The 17,860-nt window shown below is 37.1% G+C and overlaps 1 protein-coding gene across 2 annotated transcripts; it reads right to left on the reverse strand.

Moving 5' to 3' along the window:
* Positions 1 to 12,810: 12,810 nt before the first annotated feature.
* LOC120413629 (UV radiation resistance-associated gene protein) lies at positions 12,811 to 17,513 on the reverse strand. 2 transcript variants are annotated; one of them, XM_039574539.2, is made up of 6 exons: positions 17,313 to 17,513; positions 15,552 to 16,874; positions 13,749 to 13,903; positions 13,616 to 13,690; positions 13,246 to 13,554; positions 12,811 to 13,179 (listed from the first exon to the last, which is right to left on the reverse strand). In XM_039574539.2, exons 2-6 carry the CDS (start codon positions 16,869 to 16,871, stop codon positions 13,020 to 13,022), a joined length of 2,019 nt encoding a protein of 672 aa, XP_039430473.1. In that variant the 5' UTR covers positions 16,872 to 16,874; positions 17,313 to 17,513; the 3' UTR covers positions 12,811 to 13,019. The 2 variants fall into 2 exon arrangements, with proteins under 2 accessions (XP_039430473.1, XP_052564257.1); XM_052708297.1 differs by lacking the exon at positions 17,313 to 17,513 and adding an exon at positions 16,980 to 17,095.
* Between the last annotated feature and the right edge of the window lie 347 nt (positions 17,514 to 17,860).

Consider the following 17,860-nt stretch of genomic DNA (forward strand, 5'->3'; position numbering starts at 1 on the left):
GGCACCGGAAGCGGCGGGACGGCGGCCCCGGAGGATGACGATTCGTACGCCGCCAGTGAAGGCATCCTCACGACCAACAGCGACTGCAGTCTGGACGAGTTTGTGTCGTCGGACGACGACAGCAATCTGGAGATATCCGTGGTAACTATTTCGCTGTACTGAGCTGCGGGACGGAAGGGGAAGCGAGGGGATGTTGGGGTTTTTTTTCTAGGGGATTTGGGTTTATTAGCTACAACTCACACACTCACACTTACACTCACACAAACCCACACACATGCGCGTTCCGTTTGTTTTTTGTTTGTTCAACCTCAGTCAGCTAATCGTTCGTAAAGTGTTAATTTTTTTTATTGTGCGCAAAACAAAGATGGTTACATTGTGAAGTATGAAATACATTACTGCAAAGTTGATAAGGGCCAGTCGGAAGTTTCAACTACAGATGATTGTGGAGTATTTTTTAGTAGAGAATATTTAAATATCTGTAAAATATATTTTATCTGTTCAACCACGCATTATAATGCAAAGCTCTGTTGATTGTGTAACAGTTCTGAATGAGAAAAAAAATATATTGCAAAAAAACCTTTATTTCATTCTTTTTGAAATGACGATTCTCTAAAACACACTCTTTCTCTCCTTTATGTTGCTTGGTGAACAAAGCGATTTCAGCGACAAATCAGAATTGAACTGCAAATGATCGAAAACTGTAGATCGCACTATTTCGATCGGAATCATTAACTTTGGAAATGTGAACCCATCAAAAAACTAGTATGCAATTTCACGTAAAATTGTAATTTGTATTGTATTTTTTTGTTGCTTTCAATGAAATTTTTGATATTGACAAATTTCGAACGAAGTGCAAGCATTGGTTTAAATCGTGACATTTCCATCGCCTATTGTAATTCATTGTTAAAATATCAATTGCAAACCCAGCGAGACGACCTAACCTCTAGGTTAGACCACAAATCTCGTCTCGAAAAAATGCCACCGGGACCGTCTGGGATCGAACCCAGTCCAACTGGGGTGCGAGGCTACCACGCTCGCCACTACACCACCGGTAGAGAGTGACGTGCGGGAATTCCCGGGAAATCGACCATTTTTGGACCTCTGGAAGCAAAATGTTATAAACTAATCAGAAACATTTGAAAAATTCTAAATGGTTTAGAACATTGGATGTTAACTCGTCGTACGTTCCAATAACTATAATTGAGACAAGCCCAAAAAATGTGCCCAAAAAATTTACCTTAAAGTATACTTAGCAGTTACATCCTAGAAATGAAACATAAAGTTTTTTTATTATTCTTGTTTTATTATTTGTAATAGGGAAAACCCTTTTCAAAATGTTCGATTTCCATAATTTCATTTTCATCAACATTCGAGTTTTCCTAATAATTGTAAATATTTCTTCAATTAATATTTTCAGTTGACCTTAAACAAGATAAAAAAAAAACCAGTGTTGGTATTATCGCGCTCTCGCGAGAAAAATTTCTCTCTCTCGAGTTCTCGCCGCGAGTCTCGAGCTGCCGAGAGAAACTCACCGATTGCCCGTGCTCTCCTCCGCTCGCGAACGGGCTTTCTCGCGAGCCAGAATTGCCCGTTCGCGAGAAGTTGAACGAACAAAAAACAACACAGCGATTGAAGTTACACCTTTATACCATCGCCTGGTCCGTATTCATAAGCCTGATAAACAAATTGCTAGCTTGGGACGAACGGATAGCCAGAGGCGCTCGCGAGCGCTCGCGTCGAGAGCGAGAACGCGAACGAAAATGCGAGCGCGAGCGAGAAGAGAAAAGTACTACAAGTTCTCTCCCTCGTTCGCGAGCGAGAAATGCTTTCCTTCTTCTCGCTCGAATTCCAACACTGAAAAAAACAGTTTCAAATTGTTGTTTTAAGCTGTTATGTATCATATTGCGATACTGGGAAATTATATATTTGCTATTTTTTATTTCACAAAAATCTAATAACAAGTGCATGCAACAACTTTTGAAAAATCACTGTGTGCGAATTAAGACTCGTAATCACTTTAAACTACAATTTTGAGTCCCAAAAAGCAAAAAAAAACGATCTTGTATGACTTTTCCTTTCTAAATTATTGGGACTATTGGCATAGTTAAAAAAACTCCCGGGTCCCGGGAATTCCCGGGAAATTACCAAATTCAACTCTCGATTCCCGGGAAATTCAAAATCTCGAGAATCGTCACCCTCTAACCACCGGTCACGGCTGCAGTCCACTCTCTGGTTGTCAATTTTCGCTATCTCAATAGAATCTTCATTCCCTACTTCGATGCTCCTTCCCCAATGTCCTCGCTATCTCGAAGAATCTCTTCCTCGATGGTTGCTTTGGGTTGTATTTCGTCCTAAAATGCCCGCCTTTTGGAGATTTAAAAAAAACTGTCCACGTTGTTTATGGATGGTCCCTTGGTATTGTAACAGGCAATCACCCAGTCGATCGAGATTTGTGTTCCCGGTGGTAAGGAATGATCCAGTGCATCTTCTTAAATCTTTAATTTCTCGCTTCCTTTGGGAAAGGTCCTATCTACATTGGAAACCCATGGCGCATTAGTTGTTTTGAAAAAGTACTGTAGGTTTCAGTAAAATAGTTTTTAGTGGTGATTTTATTTTATTTTTGTATTTTTTGATTTGTATGAAATTCAGTGTGGTTACACTTTCGCGGATTTGGCGCGGTATTAGTCAGCGATGGCGCGGATTTCGCGAATTTACTAAACAGAAAAATACTTTTTATTCAATATCTTTTTTTGTTTATTTTATTCATATAAAGTACCTATCCAAGTTTTGATTTGGAATTGAGTGCTTTTAACAATTTAAAATATCATTTTTGATTTTGATAATTTTGCAAGAATTTTTGTCAATTTGTTATTCAATATTTGTGATATTTGTTTCATGGCTCAATAACTGAATATTTTGTCAAGCTCAATAACTGAATATTTTATCTGACATCTCATTAAGAAGAACTTGTACTTGGTTAAGAAATTAATTCCTCGGCCTTCCAGAAAAATTCATATACGTTTTAATTTTTGAGAATTTTACCGATTGTTAAAATGAACTACACAATCTTGGAAATTGAAAAATTTGAAAGATATATAAAACAAACTTATTATAATCAAACCTTCTGAAGCTACCTTGAAAACTTTATTATTGTTTTAGACTTAACGGAGTGTATTTATTATTCACAAATAGTTATTAAAAATAACCTCACTCTGATTCCAGCCATATAATGTTTAAATATAAGTTATTTTAAAAAAATATTATTTTTGAAAAAATATGTTATAAATAAAAATTATTTTAATTTGGTAAAATAGTAAAATAAAAGTCAAATCTTCCAAAGCCTATTTGAATTAAATAAAAGCATTATGATTTATATTTGAAATTAAAATCAGATTGAATGAGAGAGCAAACTCCATCCTTTTTTTAATTTCAATACATGGATGTTTCTATGTGTTTTCATGAGAACAAATGTAGTTTTTTGAGTTAAATCTTTTTTCTATGTAAAATTGACTTCTAAGTCGAAAAAAACTTTTATAAAATTTTGATAAACTGCACTTTTTATGAGTTTCAAGCATTTTCAGGTAAAATTATGCAAAATTTTTTTAATTTAGTTACTTTTGAGGTGTCCATACTCGATTTGGCATAAAAGCGTTATTTTCAATAATTGGCAGTTTTCAAAATTTTATGCATTTATGGTACTTTAATTTCACATCCGTGTTAGGGAAGCGCTTTTTCGATGGCATTGTAGGATGTCATGTTTTGGGAAGGGCACATTTTGTATAGAAGTTTTAAGCATTTTGAAAATATTTTCAAATTTTGCGTATGTTTTATAGTTAAACAATTTGGCTTGATTTTTTTTTAAATAAATAAATCGAGTGGCAAGGTTTGACCGAGCCACGTAGCCCAATGGTAACGCTTCCGCCTCATAAGCGGTAGATCGGGGTTTAAATCCCGGCTCGTACCAATACAACTGGTGATCTTTTCCCTTCTGGATTCGATTGTTTAGTAAAGGAAAGGTAGTGTACCATCACAAACTGGACCTTATCACGACACCTTAGAAAAACAACCTACGGAATGTTAACATTAACCTTAAAATGTTAACATTAAGTTGATAACTAAACTGTCACTGAATCCGCTTTGTAAATGCCGGCCCCGATACTCTTCACGGGTGTTCCCCTCAGGAACAGGGAAAGATTTACTTTTTACTTTACAAGGTTTCGCGATTGTCCATGCTCCATACAAAAAAAGATTAACACGTAGATAATGGATGGTCTTTAGACTAAGAAAAGAAATGTAAGAAAAAGGGTATATTTCCCCTATTTCGATTTGTCTGAACCAGGCGAAGTGTTTTAATTCTGATGCATATTTGGACCCATTTTGAAGCTAGCTTCAGTCTTTACACAATAAAATAATTGATAACTTTTTTTTTAAACGAGCTAAAGCGCGTTTTTTTCATTGACATTTCACAAAATATGCAAAAATAAACCTCACGTTTTATAATGAATCATTTAATAGTTGATAAAATAAACAACAAGATTTAACAGATGAAATATTTACAATTATCCTAGAGAAAAACTCTACAATTCTTCTTAATCCTCTGATAGCGCAACAGACAAAACTTATACAAATTTTCAACAATCTACAGTGTCAGCTTTAAGGAGCTATTACACTACCGCAAACAAACAAACTCACACTTTTTCGTGTTTGACAGTTTGCCAAACTCGCAAACTTATTTGCAACAATCTCACAAACAAGGCGAAATGTATGCAGGCTGACGTTTGTACAAACAAATCCAGGCAAACAAACAAAGCAGGCAATGTGGCAAACTGTCAAAAAGGGCGAGTTTGTTTCTTTGCGGTAGTGTAATAGCTCCTTTAGTTGTATTTTTTTTTTGGTTATTTGTTTTTCATCCATGTTGAAACTGGAACAATTATCCTATGTAGGAATGTGTTTTATGCATTGGTTAAGAGAGCTCCTTGTATCAAATGTAAACAGTCAGCTTTTTTTAGGGCTGATATTACTAGTTGTTTTGCAAACTTAGTTTGCTTTTCCAACAAAGTTTGCTTTTAAATCGAGTAGAACCATTTTCCATGTTGCACACACATTCACAACACTTTTGAAACGATGCAGGTTTAGTCAAAATAACCCACAAACACGCACTCACATCAACTCACAATCACACCAACAAACATGAACTGACACAGTGACATAGAGTTTAGTTCTAGCATGCAGTAATGAAACCACTCAATACGATTAATTGAAAAAAAGCAAAAAACGCTCTGTATTTACTGATCATGTATACAAACACACACACAATCTATTTCTTATTATTGTAGAATACAAACAAAATGCAAAACTAAGAATCAGAAGTAAATTATTGAATAAATTAATACTACAAATTACATTTATTAAGATCGAAATACCATTGAAAATGCGTTTCACATCATTACTTCTCATCCATCGCGCACGCGGCGGCGGCGGGGCTAGATTGACGAATGAGTGTTTAAGAAAGTAGCAAACAAGAACGCAACTGAGTGGGAAAAATAACAAAAAAATTTACACGCAATTGCAGTGGTAAAATATTTATAAATATTGAATTTAATTTAATAAAAAAAAAAAAAAAAAACACTCACGCAAAACACAACACACAAACACTCTCACACACATTTATGAAATGAAACGAAAACGTATTTGCTTCCCCGTTAAAAAACGAAAATGCTGCTGCTGCAGGAAAACAAAAACACAGTGCGTGTTGTGTGGCATGGCGCAACAAACAAAAGCTAAAGCATTACTTGTAAAATATTGACATGTAAAATATAATCTAATGTAATTCCTTCACCCCTCCTCTCCCCCTACACACACACTCACACGCTAAACAAATCTACATTAAAGAGATCATACATCGCCCACACAAACGACACCTTTCACACCCCCTCAAACATCTCGTTTATTCGTTCATCTTAGGTCACACGAGTAAAAGAAGAAGAAGAAGAAGAAGAAGCATTCATTCCTTTTTATTATTAAAAAGAAAGCGTATTTTTCGTCATTAGTTTTGTCTTCATTGCTATCTCACTCACTGTGCTTTCTCAAAGAGAGAGCTATACACAAACACCCACACACACACTTTCCTCTATATATATATTATACAATTGCCAGGAAGTAAAATAAAGAAAGCAGAAGGCGCAGATTCACAAAATATACATTTAAACACAGAAATGAAAAAAAAAAACAAGTGAGAACACACAGTAAATGAGCAAAATGAAGGATGGCAAAAACACAAGCGAGCGAGCGATGAAAATTAGCGTAAATTTAACGGTTAAGTGTATGCGAGAAAGAGCGAGCGCGAAAGAGATGCGATGCAAGAATATACATACATTTACAAAATAACAGAGGAAAAAGAAAGGAATGCAGATTATAAAGTATATATAAAATTAAACAATGGAAAAATATTAAGAGCGAAAATATATACATAGTAAAGAAAAAATACACAAGTAAGGAGACAAAAGCGAAAAAGCAAGTAAGAATGAGGAAAAGTAAAACATAAGTAAAAAATTTGTAATATTTGTAGATTTGTTTGTGGACAGGTTAATAAACATAAGCTCTATATATAAATATTGTTGAATAGATATATCGTAAAATTGTGTTAAAAGAAAATGAAAAGTTGTTTTATTTTAAAAATACACAAAATCTGGATAATAATACAATACATATAAATAATAAATAACAATGAATAAAAAAGCAAACTTTTTATTGCGTTTCATGGTCCGAAATTCCCTTAAAAATTAATCAAAAGCGTCTTAAGGGGCTATTAGACTATGGCAAACAAACTCGCACTTTTCTGTGTTTGACAGTTTGTCAAACTCGAAAACTTGTATGTAGGCTGACGTTTCTGCAAACAAACAAAGCAGGCAAACTGTCAAGATGTTTGTTTGTTTGTCATAGTCTAATACTTTACTGATTTAGGAACAAACAAAACATAATTTCAAATTTTGCATAAAAAAATATAGTTTTCACATTTAAAAGAAATTCTGATATTTTATAAGATTTCACGCGCAGATATACAGTTCAAATACCTCAAAAAAGTGATTTAGAACTTTGTAAGCTTTCCTCTTCCATAGGGGGATGGCGTCGCTATTTTCAGACCACGTTTTCTACTTTTTCTCCGTCGAAACCGACTACTTTATCGACTTGATTTTGCTGGGCGAGATAGGACGCCGTCTATTTTTAGACAATGACTCAGCACTTTTCCACTTTTGCATTTTAAAAAAACCAGATGGCAGCACGATGTAACGCCACGTCTCTATTAAAAAATTAAATACAGTCGTTGTTCGGTAACTGGGCTGAGAACGTAGCCCAGTCACCGAATGCTGTTCGCTAACTCGGCTGAACGAAAAATAACGAGGGGACTACCGATGCATAATATTTTTTGATGAAATATAAAAATAAAAGTCACTCCAATTTAATTACAATGATTACTTTTCATATTTCTCTAATTGTGACTTGAAATTACATACAAGTTTGAAACAAGTTTTATTTATTTGTTGGACATGATTTATGCATCCATTATCCCCTCGGTGATTTCGGTTTGTTTTGGTTTTTTGACGTTTGTCTGATTTTTAACTGGGCTACGGCCCAGTTATCGAGCGCCCAGTTAAAAAGCAGCCCAGGTACCGAACAACTACCGTATATAAATATTGAAATAACAAGCCATAGTTTCAAAATTTGCAAGGAAAAAGTGTCTTAAAATGCAACGAGTGAGACGTTTTGCAATCATTAGTTTTCAAAAATGTAAGATTTGACGAAAAGAAAAATTTCGGCGAATAAAAGATTGCGATAATAAACATCGAAAAATTTCAAAAATTCATTTTTTTTTTAAATCAACCCAGACATGCTAAAAATGATTCTAAACGCAGGAGAATGCACTTTAAATTCCATTGAAATTTTGAAGTCTATTGAAAAAAAAAAATTAAAAATATATCGATAGTTTCCGTAGTTTTAAAATACTTAAATATCTGTCCCGCCCGTGTGGATCAATCGGACCGCGCACTGGACTCATAATCCAGAGGTCGCCGGTTCGAATCCCGCGGCGGGCGCTCTAAAATTCTTTGTGTAAATATGGGTATTCGGCGCCGTCGCTCCGTGCCATACTTTCATACACTTAGGAGCCCAGGGCGGCGAAGTCCTTGTAGATAAAAGGAAGACACTAGTGGTTGGTACTAGCAATGGTGGCCGACAGCTATAAAGTCAACTTCGTTTCAAATATCTGTAACAACAATCTTTATGCAAAGGCTCTGGTTGATGTGCACCGTTAAGTCTGGAGTTTTTTTTTAAAAAGGCCCAATAAATCAAATTTCCAGTTTTTGCTTTTTGGGTGTTTTTGTAACCGCCTTGAGTCAGGGGTATTAAAAAACACCCTAAAAGCAAAAAATGAAAATTTGGTTTATTGGACCTTAAAAAAAACTCCAGATTAGTGAAAACTAAAATCAGAAATTAAAAATGAACAAATATTCTTAAAAATTTAAAATAAATCAAAGCGTGGAATGCCTATTAAACCAAATCTAAAATGCAACAAAACCCAAATTGAAAAAAAAAAACTTCAAAAGTTAAAAAACATCAAAAATTGAAAAAAATTGAAAGTTTTCAACATTAAAAATACAGTTGTAAAATTTTAAGAAATAATCATTAAATCAAGATTTTAAAGATTCGTGGATCAAGAAACTTGTTTGTAACCTAAATTATGACCTTTATTTTTTTGAATTTTTAGAATTTAAAATGTTACTTATGATTTAAAAAATTGAAGAATTTAAGGATTTTTGATGCTAAGAATTTTTGAAAATTTAGAAATTTGAATTAAAGAGTAAAAGATTTGGATTTTTTTTAAATTTCAAAATATTAGTGTTTTAGAACATTTAAATTTTAGCATTTTTGGTCACGGATTTTTTACATCTTAATTTTTTTAGTTCTTAAATGTATATATTCTTCAATTTTTGAATTTGTGCTTTTTATTTTAGCATTTTGAAGTTTTGAATATTTTAATCTTTTTTACCCTCAAGAATCTCGAGTGCGCGGTATCAGACGGTCAAACCGAAATCTCAACATTTCTTACGGAGGTAACTAAAGGAACGCCCAACATTTCTTGACCGCGTTTCTTCGGTTTTCTCGATACTAAGTTTTAGGTTTTCAGTTTACGTCTGACAGCCGGAGACAGCGGTTGTTTTTTCTGCTGTTTTCGTGGCGCGGCACAGTGCTTACGGATGGAGGTGGAAGAATCCTCCGACGGGGACGAGTTTCGTTCCGTAAATGGAACGGGGAAGCGGAGGAAGACCAGCAACGGAGCCGTTGTCGGGGATGGCCCAGAGGAGAATCTTCTCAACAATAACAAGTTCAGCCCGCTGGCGGGGAACAACAACAATAACAATGGTATCCCAGCCGGAAAAGGAAGCGTCCCACCGGTTCCAGTGGTTCCAGTGGCCAAGAAACCACCACCTCTGGTGGTAAAGAATACGAGCTACGCCAAGCTGAGGAGTGTAATGTCGCCGTGCACAACGAAGCCAAGTTACAAGCTAACTCCGTTTGGGATCAAATTGCTGTGTTCCTCCGAGGAGCGTTTTGAGACCGCGCGGGCCCACTTGATTGCGAACAAAGTGGAGTTCTACACCCACGAGAAACGAAGCGAGCGGCAACTCCGCGTCGTCGTCCGAGGACTTCCGTCGGCTTCACCTGAATTCGTCAAGAAGAACCTCAAGGAATCGCAAAACCTGGATGCTGTGGAGGTGAACAGAACATCAACAGAAAGGGAGAGTTCGCCTCGTCAGAGGAAACTCCGTACATTGTTACGTTCCCCAAGGGGTACACCAGCCTCAAGCAGCTGAGTGAAATCAAGCGCTTGAGAAGATTTCACATCCGGTGGGAGGCCTACCGGAACAAGCGACCGAACGTGACCCAGTGCAGGAACTGCTTGCAGCTGGGTCATGGAACTAGGAACTGTCACCTCAAGGGGAGGTGCAACAACTGTGGAGGTCCCCACAAGACGGACGAGTGCGAAGTCCAGGAAGACCAGCCAAAGCGGTGTGCCAACTGCTCTGGTGCCCACGAAGCTACGGACCGCAGCTGCCCCAAGCGTGCGGATTTCATCCAGCGGAGACAGCAGGCGTCGAAACCAAAACCGCCGGCAAGGAAGGCGGAGAAGCAGAGCCCAGCAGTTCCGGCGTTCACGCCGGCGGAGTTCCCTCCGCTGCCAGGCGCAGTTCCGGACGGAAAATTGAAGGATCGCCCTCGACCCGCAGGAAGCAGCCAAGGTGCCCCCCGAGACGGTGGAGCCACGGAGAAGGAAGCCGGGGAGGTACTCTACAGTTCGGCTGAGCTGTGGGGGATTTTCTCCGAGTACATCGGCAGGTTCAAGACCTGCAAGACCCGCTTGGACCAAGTAACGCTCGTCAGTTACATGATTTCCAAGTATGGAATTTAAGAAGTTTTTTTTTGTTTATTATATCTTGTTTTACTGATCCTCGGTCCCAACCTGGTCACAGCACCTAAAAGGACCTAATAAAAATAAGTTAAGAAAAAAAAAAAAAAGTTTTAGGTTTTCGTTTTTTTAAATGTAGAACTTATTTTTTTTTTTTTGCTCGAGGTTTTATTTTGTGAATAGAGTAAAAAATCATTTTTTTTATTATTTATTATTAAATATTTTAACTGTTTAAAAAAAAGTTCGCTCTACATCATTGCTTTGACGTTCTCGAATGCGAGATTCTTTTCGAAACTTTGTGTCCGAAGGCTTGATTGCTGAGGCAATTGCAAATTTCTTTTTCGATTTTTTTTAGACCGGGTCCAACATTTACTTTCTTGTACTACAGGAGGCTAATTTGCCCGAAGTTGCGATTTTTTTTATATTTTTCATTTTTTTTTGTATTTTTGTACCTTTAATGTTAAAATTTAAAATTTTATGTTCAAATTTTGCGACCGCATTTTAGTGAAATATTAATGGTGGATTACCTATTAAATTACCAAACGTAATTTTTCATAATGTCAGCACCGCCATATTGGATTCAAAAAACCTTCATCATACATAACTGTCCCTGATCGCATAAATGTCCCATATGCATTTTCATCGTTTTTGAGTTATTGATGCAGTTTGGCTCAACATCGTGTGCTCTTTCAGAAAAGCCTACTGTGGTATTTAGCATAAATCATAGCAAACCATTGTTACACATGATCTTTGGAACCACATTCTGGAGAATGTTACACCGACAACATCTAGTACTTTGTTCTAGAAATCTGGAGCAAATCCAGTTTTTTTCGCGAAAACTTAACACGTAGCCTTATGTGTGGGACAAACTTCATTTGCTTTGTTTCTCAGCTTGTTGTTTTTGCTTATGGGACATTTATGCGAACATGGGCAGTTAAGGGGTCAAGGAAATTTTCAAATGGGCAACGAAAGCAAGCCAGAGAGGGTGAAGAAAAGCCCAAAAATCGTTCCTTCTCATTTGTTCTGTTCATATTACATTTGCAATTCAGAGATTTGGAGAACCTTTCAAATGGGATCAATTCATAAACACTTACAGGGAGGGTATCTTCTAAGTGCTCTTTTAGGAAAAATAGATTTTAACAAAAAATCCTAGTTTGGCTGTCTTTAAACTTTTAAATTTTATAATTTCAATAAGCCACTTTACTTGACCGCGTCCCTTCTCTGCTTCTTACTTTGCTTGAATAGAAGGTGAGCAACTCTTTACGAAGTCGGCCGATTTCGACCATTTTTATTTTTTGTATTTTTTTATTTGACTTAAACTTTGTGGGGGCCTTTCCTATGACCAAATAAGCTATTTTGCGTCATTGGTTCACCCATACAAGGCTCCATACAATTTTGGCTGCTGTCCATACAAAAATGGTATGTAAATATTCAAACAGCTGTAACTTTTGAGTGAATTTTCTGATCAATTTGGTGTCTTCGGCAAAATTGCAGGTATTGTTGAGGACTTTTGAGAAAAATATAGGTACACGGAAAAAAAAATTGCGGATTTTTTTATCAACTTTTTTTCACTAAAACTCAATTTCCCAAAATATGTATTTTTAGATTTTCGATTTTTAGATTTTAGAGAAACATGGTCAAAAAATCTGCCGCCGAGTTATGATTTTTTGAAAAATAGTGATTTTTGGAAAAAATCGAAGTTTCATGCAAAAACAAGTTTGACATCATTTTTTAATGCAAAATTGAATTTGCAATCGAAATGTACTTCACAGATTTTTTGATAAAGGGCTCCGTTTTCAAGATATAGCCACCGAAAGTTTGATTTTAGCGAAATATTTGCAGTTTTTAAATTTTTAAAAATAGTGACCATAAGTGACCATTTCTAAAAACATTTTTTTGGGAAGTTCAGAAAATTTGCTATAAAATTGTCTAAGAGACATTGAAGATTGGACCTCGGGTTTCTGAGATGAGCCACTTTAAGAAAAAGAAACACGAAAATTGAAGTTTTCTTAATCTCACCAAAATAACCCACCATTTTCTAATGACGATATCTCAGCAACTAATAGTCCGATTATCAATGTTAAAACATGAAACATTCGTGAAATTTTCCGATCTTTTCGAAAAAAATATTTTGTCAAGACTAACATTTTAAAAGGGCCAAACATTGAATATTACGCCCATTTAAAATGCTAGTCTTGATTTGAAAAATTTCAAAATATGGCGATTGTCCACGATCCATACCATACGAAAACCGCAAATTGAGCTCGGGATTGACTCACATAACTTGGATAAGTATCAAAACGTCGGAGTAGGGAATGTCATCAATTCAAATTTGAAACTGAACTTTTTTTCAGCTAGTTATATATTATGAAGTCCCAATTCTACTGTTACATTTTTACAGGAAAAAAAAGGTTGAACGCGTGTTTGATTCCGAATAAATATTTCCCATACATAAATTCGATAACAGATTACTACGTGATGAATACATACGTACACGCGCGCAAAAGTGTCCTACCTCCCCGGAACCCGCTAGCGTACCTTGTTGCTGTTGTTGTTAAAAGTTCTTATTCTTGTCGAAAGCCCCGGTTTCGATCTGCAGCTGTCCCTGCGCTAAAATTGGATCCGACGCAAACTTGCCGTTGCGCTTCTCACCGCCACCGCCACCGCCGTCCTTGCCCTCCCTGTCCCCGTAGTTGTCCACCGAGCGGGATATTCTACCCCGCGGAAAGGAAGAGTGGTTAGATATTCGATCAACTTGTGAACTCAACGGGTTTGCTCACCTCGACGTCGATTTGCTCTCCTTGAGTGCCGTCACCGCCAGCTGGTTGAACGCGATCGGAACGTCCAGCTCCACCGACGAAGAGCCGGACGTGGCCGTCTGGATCGACTGGAACGGTTCCTCGATGTCGCGGCTGAGCACGTTGATCGAGGGGACGTTCATGATTTCGTGCAGGTTGGCGAGTGTGGCCCGCGGGTCGCCCCGGCTCAGACAGAGAGCGTACTTGAGCTGGGAGATGTTCTGGTTGAGGAGGAACACCGCGTACAGGAGGGCGTTCGTGGGCGGGCCAGAACGGCAGTAGAGCGGGAATCTGCGAGGGAGAGGTGAATTGTGAAGTGGAGAAGATTACCTAGAAATTCGATTGATCTTACTCTCGGTCTGCCGTCGGTAGCATCTTGATGCAGTCAACCATTTTTGATCGAGATCCTTCGTATTTTATTGGATTTCTGAAACAGAAATAAATTTTTAACGAAAGGAAAGGTAGTTAACTATGCGACAACCCACCTAACAGGAATATTCAGGATCGAGGAGCACATCGTGACGGCGTGCGCAACATAGCCGAGGGCCACGCTGAATGCCAGCGCCGGGGTTGCGTCCGTGTACGATTCCGCGTTCGGCAGGGCGACGTCGTTGATCGTGCACGTGGTGCCACTGTTGGTCTATGTGAGAGAAGAGAATTTATTGAACAAAAAAATTCCCGATCCCGGGGTGTTAAAAAGATCAAAATATAAAAAAGTTCATAAACTTTCGAAATCAGCAAATCAATTCTTAATTTTTAATTTTTATGTTCAAAAACAATAAAATCAAAAATTCAGAAATTCTATTATACGTATATCGAAAATTCCTGAATTATTGAATTCTTTGAAAAGCCGATGTTCTGATATTCTGAAAATCTGAAATTATAAAATATTGATATGCTTAGATTATTTAATTTTTAAATTCTTAAACTCTTAAATTCTTAAATTCTTAAATTCTTAAATTTTAAATTTTTAAATTCTTACATTCTTAAATTCTTAAATTCTTAAATTCTTAAATTCTTAAATTCTTAAATTCTTAAATTCTTAAATTCTTAGATTCTTAAATTCTTAAATTTTTAAATTCTTAAATTCTTAAACTCTTAAATTCTGAAATTCTGAAATTCTGAAATTCTTAAATTCTTAAACTCTTAAATTCTTAAATTCTTAAATTCTTAAATTCTTAAATTCTTAAATTCTTAAATTCTTAAATTCTTAAATTCTTAAATTCTTAAATTCTTAAATTCTTAAATTCTTAAATTCTTAAATTCTTAAATTCTTAAATTCTTAAATTCTTAAATTCTTAAATTCTTAAATTCTTAAATTCTTAAATTCTTAAATTCTTAAATTCTTAAATTCTTAAATTCTTAAATTCTTAAATTCTTAAATTCTTAAATTCTTAAATTCTTAAATTCTTAAATTCTTAAATTCTTAAATTCTTAAATTCTTAAATTCTTAAATTCTTAAATTCTTAAATTCTTAAATTCTTAAATTCTTAAATTCTTAAATTCTGAAATTCTGAAATACTTAAATTCTTAAATTCTTAAATTCTTAAATTCTTAAATTCTTAAATTCTTAAATTCATAAATTCTTAAATTCTTAAATTCTTAAATTCTTAAATTCTTAAATTCTTAAATTCTTAAATTCTTAAATTCTTAAATTCTTAAATTCTTAAATTCTTAAATTCTTAAATTCTTAAATTCTTAAATTCTTAAATTCTTAAATTCTTAAATTCTTAAATTCTTAAATTCTTAAATTCTTAAATTCTTAAATTCTTAAATTCTTAAATTCTTAAATTCTTAAATTCATAAATTCTTAAATTCTTAAATTCTTAAATTCTTAAATTCTTAAATTCTTAAATTCTTAAATTCTTAAATTCTTAATTTCTTAAAAAAAACTTTTAAAGTATTTAAAAATTTTAATTTGTCGAAATTCTGGATTTAGTGAATTTTTTTATTTCAAAATTTTATATTTTTTGTTATATTTAAGAATTTTTGAGTATTACTATTTTTCAATTTCAACATTTCAGAATATTTAAAATTTTGGTTTTTTTCAAATATTTTTGTATTTTTTCTGATTTATTTGATTTGAAATGCTGTCGAAAAATGTGTTTTTTTTTTCAAATCCTTCAATCCTTTTTATTTGAATTCGCCTTTTTTTTAAATTAGACAATTTATGAAATGGTTGGCTTTCAAGGTCGCAAATTAATAATGAAACACGTTCTTGAGAATCAAAAAACATCACGGTTCTGGTATACTGAAACTTCACCTGTAAAAAGAACACCTTCACTTACCTTCCTTATGCAGTAGATCTCGTTCAGCCCCCGCAGCAGCCGATGCCTGGCGGCCAGCACCTTTGTCCTAAGCTCGCGGTAGCTTTCTTTTTCGCTCGCGTAGGCCAACTTCTGCTGGTACAGCGCCTCCTTCTCGCGGCCGTAGTTCCGGTAGTTGGCCATCAGCGCCGATTCCCCCTCGATGTTGTGGTCGATGATTGTGTGCAGTTTGTGCTGCAACTGCCGGATGCTGCCCCGGATGCGTTCCTTCTCCTGGAGCAGAATCCGGCTGCGGAACCGAGCCAGCTCGATTTGACGCCGCAGTTCCTGGGCTTTGAGGAGAATTTCCGGCTTGAGGGGTTCGCGTTCCTGGTACAGCAACCGGCTCAGCTGTCGTCCCATGCCGCCTCGGTTCTGGTTGGCTGAGGTGGACGCGTGATACACGAGCTGCTTGTCGGTGAACAGATCCAGGTTGAGACAGTACGCGCTCTTCATGCAGATCCGATCGGTCAATTCTTTGGCGCTTTCGCTTTCGTACTTGATGCGACGCTGGCGTTCTTGAACCGCGAGCAACCGTTGCACGTCGTAGCTGGGTCGAATCTCCGTCCTGAGAAACTCCATGAAGAGGTACCGGATCTTCAGGTTCGTTTCGGCTTCCGTCGGTGTCGGACTGACGGCAGGCCGCGCTTTTCCGCCACTGCTCGGGCCGTACCAACTGAGAGGAGAACTACTATCGCTATTATCACAGAGTAAATCAGTTTTATCGGAAAATAAGCCTAGCTTTTTGCCTTCGATGCTGTTGGCAAACGAAGTTGGTGTTTTAACGGAGGACGACGCTGACGACGGCCTCACAGGTTCGTCCCCATCAAGTATGTTTTCGGCCGACGTGAAGAAACCTCCGTGCATTTGAAAAACCAGCGTGTTGGCCTTTAGTCGCTTTTCGCTTCTCCTCGTCAGCGGAACCAGCCCGGAAAAGTACACGCCCCACAGGAACAGCTGCGTATCACCTTCTGTGTGCTCTTCCCCTCCAACTGGCTCAGCAGCAGCCGGAGGACTCTCCTCGGGCGGGCGGTGCTGCCACACGCGAACGCAAACGCACCGCAACGAAGACTTTACCATCGTCGGACAGTTAATCTCCGGCCAGATGATGTTGCTGTGGATGTCCTGCGGCTCGCTGGTGTAGAACGGCGCCGACATCGTGGTCGTGTGCAGCGTAAAGTACACCGAACATTTCGGGTGGTCCGTCACGATGTTGTGGCCGGAAATCTGGATCAGGCTGCGCAACCGGAGCTGCTGCGTTGAGAGGGGACTCCAATCGCGACATCTTGGCCGGTCAAACATTTTCTAGGAAGAAAGAGCAGCAAGGCATTAGATCTAAAGGGACGACGCCACAATGTAAACAACAGCAATGAGAGCGCGACTTTCGCTTTATCAGCAACTTTAGCTTACGGCTTAAGTCACGCGTATTATTCAGAGGAAAAGGCTCGCGTAAGCACTTTCAGCATAAGATGGAAAGCGCATCTAATGCGAATCGGAATCACTATCCGACATGAAAACATCGCGATTTCTCTAATTAGATTAAGGCCAGATCGCTTGAACGGGTTCACGAGATTCGGTTAACATTCGAGGGCAGAACGAATCCTATCAAAAATGATCCCTTGATTGCGCCTCGATATCAGGCAGCAATTGTGCTGCAAATTAGGTCAACAATTATGAGGAACAAACGAAAGCAAACCAGATGTTGACGCGATTTTCTCTTATCAATACACAAGTTGCTTATACCTCATATTTTGCCTGCTTTCCTGGGAGGGGGAAAATATTTCGAATTTTCTCGTGAACCACCTGAAAACTTTTTCACCTAACCACGGCAAACATTGCTCGTTGTTCTACTTTTACGCCAGACGATGAACAAAACTTTCCAAAATACGGCAAACTTTTGGAAACTTTAAAAAACAAACGCAAAATTCAGCTCAAATTGCACCACAAGAGATGAGAATCTGCCTCTTTTTGTGTTTTTCGTTTGGGCTGTCAAACGACCAGGGGGGTGCCATGTTTATTTTCACCAGCTACTTTTTTTCGATCTGTCATAAAATTTTTGCTCAGACCTCACGCACACTACCAATGCAAGCGGTCAGAAGTGGTTGTGAGCGCTGTGCAGATAATAATATAAAACGTAATAAACATTTTATTTTATTTAATGGAAATTTTGTTGACAACAGTCGATGCCGATTGATTGTTTTTTGTACGATTGTGTACGCTGTCAAACAGAATGTCACCCCCCTGGTATGGAGAAACGTCAATCACGTGTTGTTTAGTTGTGGATCATGAGT

This window comes from Culex pipiens, chromosome 2 (assembly GCF_016801865.2).
Source record: "Culex pipiens pallens isolate TS chromosome 2, TS_CPP_V2, whole genome shotgun sequence".
Lineage (NCBI taxonomy): Eukaryota > Metazoa > Arthropoda > Insecta > Diptera > Culicidae > Culex > Culex pipiens.

Coding starts and splice junctions, on each gene's coding strand:
- LOC120413629 (XM_039574539.2), bottom strand. CDS start 16,871: ATGTTTGACCGGCCAAGATGTCGCGATTGGAGTCCCCTCTCAACGCAG. Junction 13,691..13,748: donor ATCCTGAATATTCCTGTTAG/GTGGGTTGTCGC, acceptor TTTCTGTTTCAG/AAATCCAATAAAATACGAAG. Junction 13,555..13,615: donor CTACCGACGGCAGACCGAGA/GTAAGATCAATC, acceptor TCTCCCTCGCAG/ATTCCCGCTCTACTGCCGTT.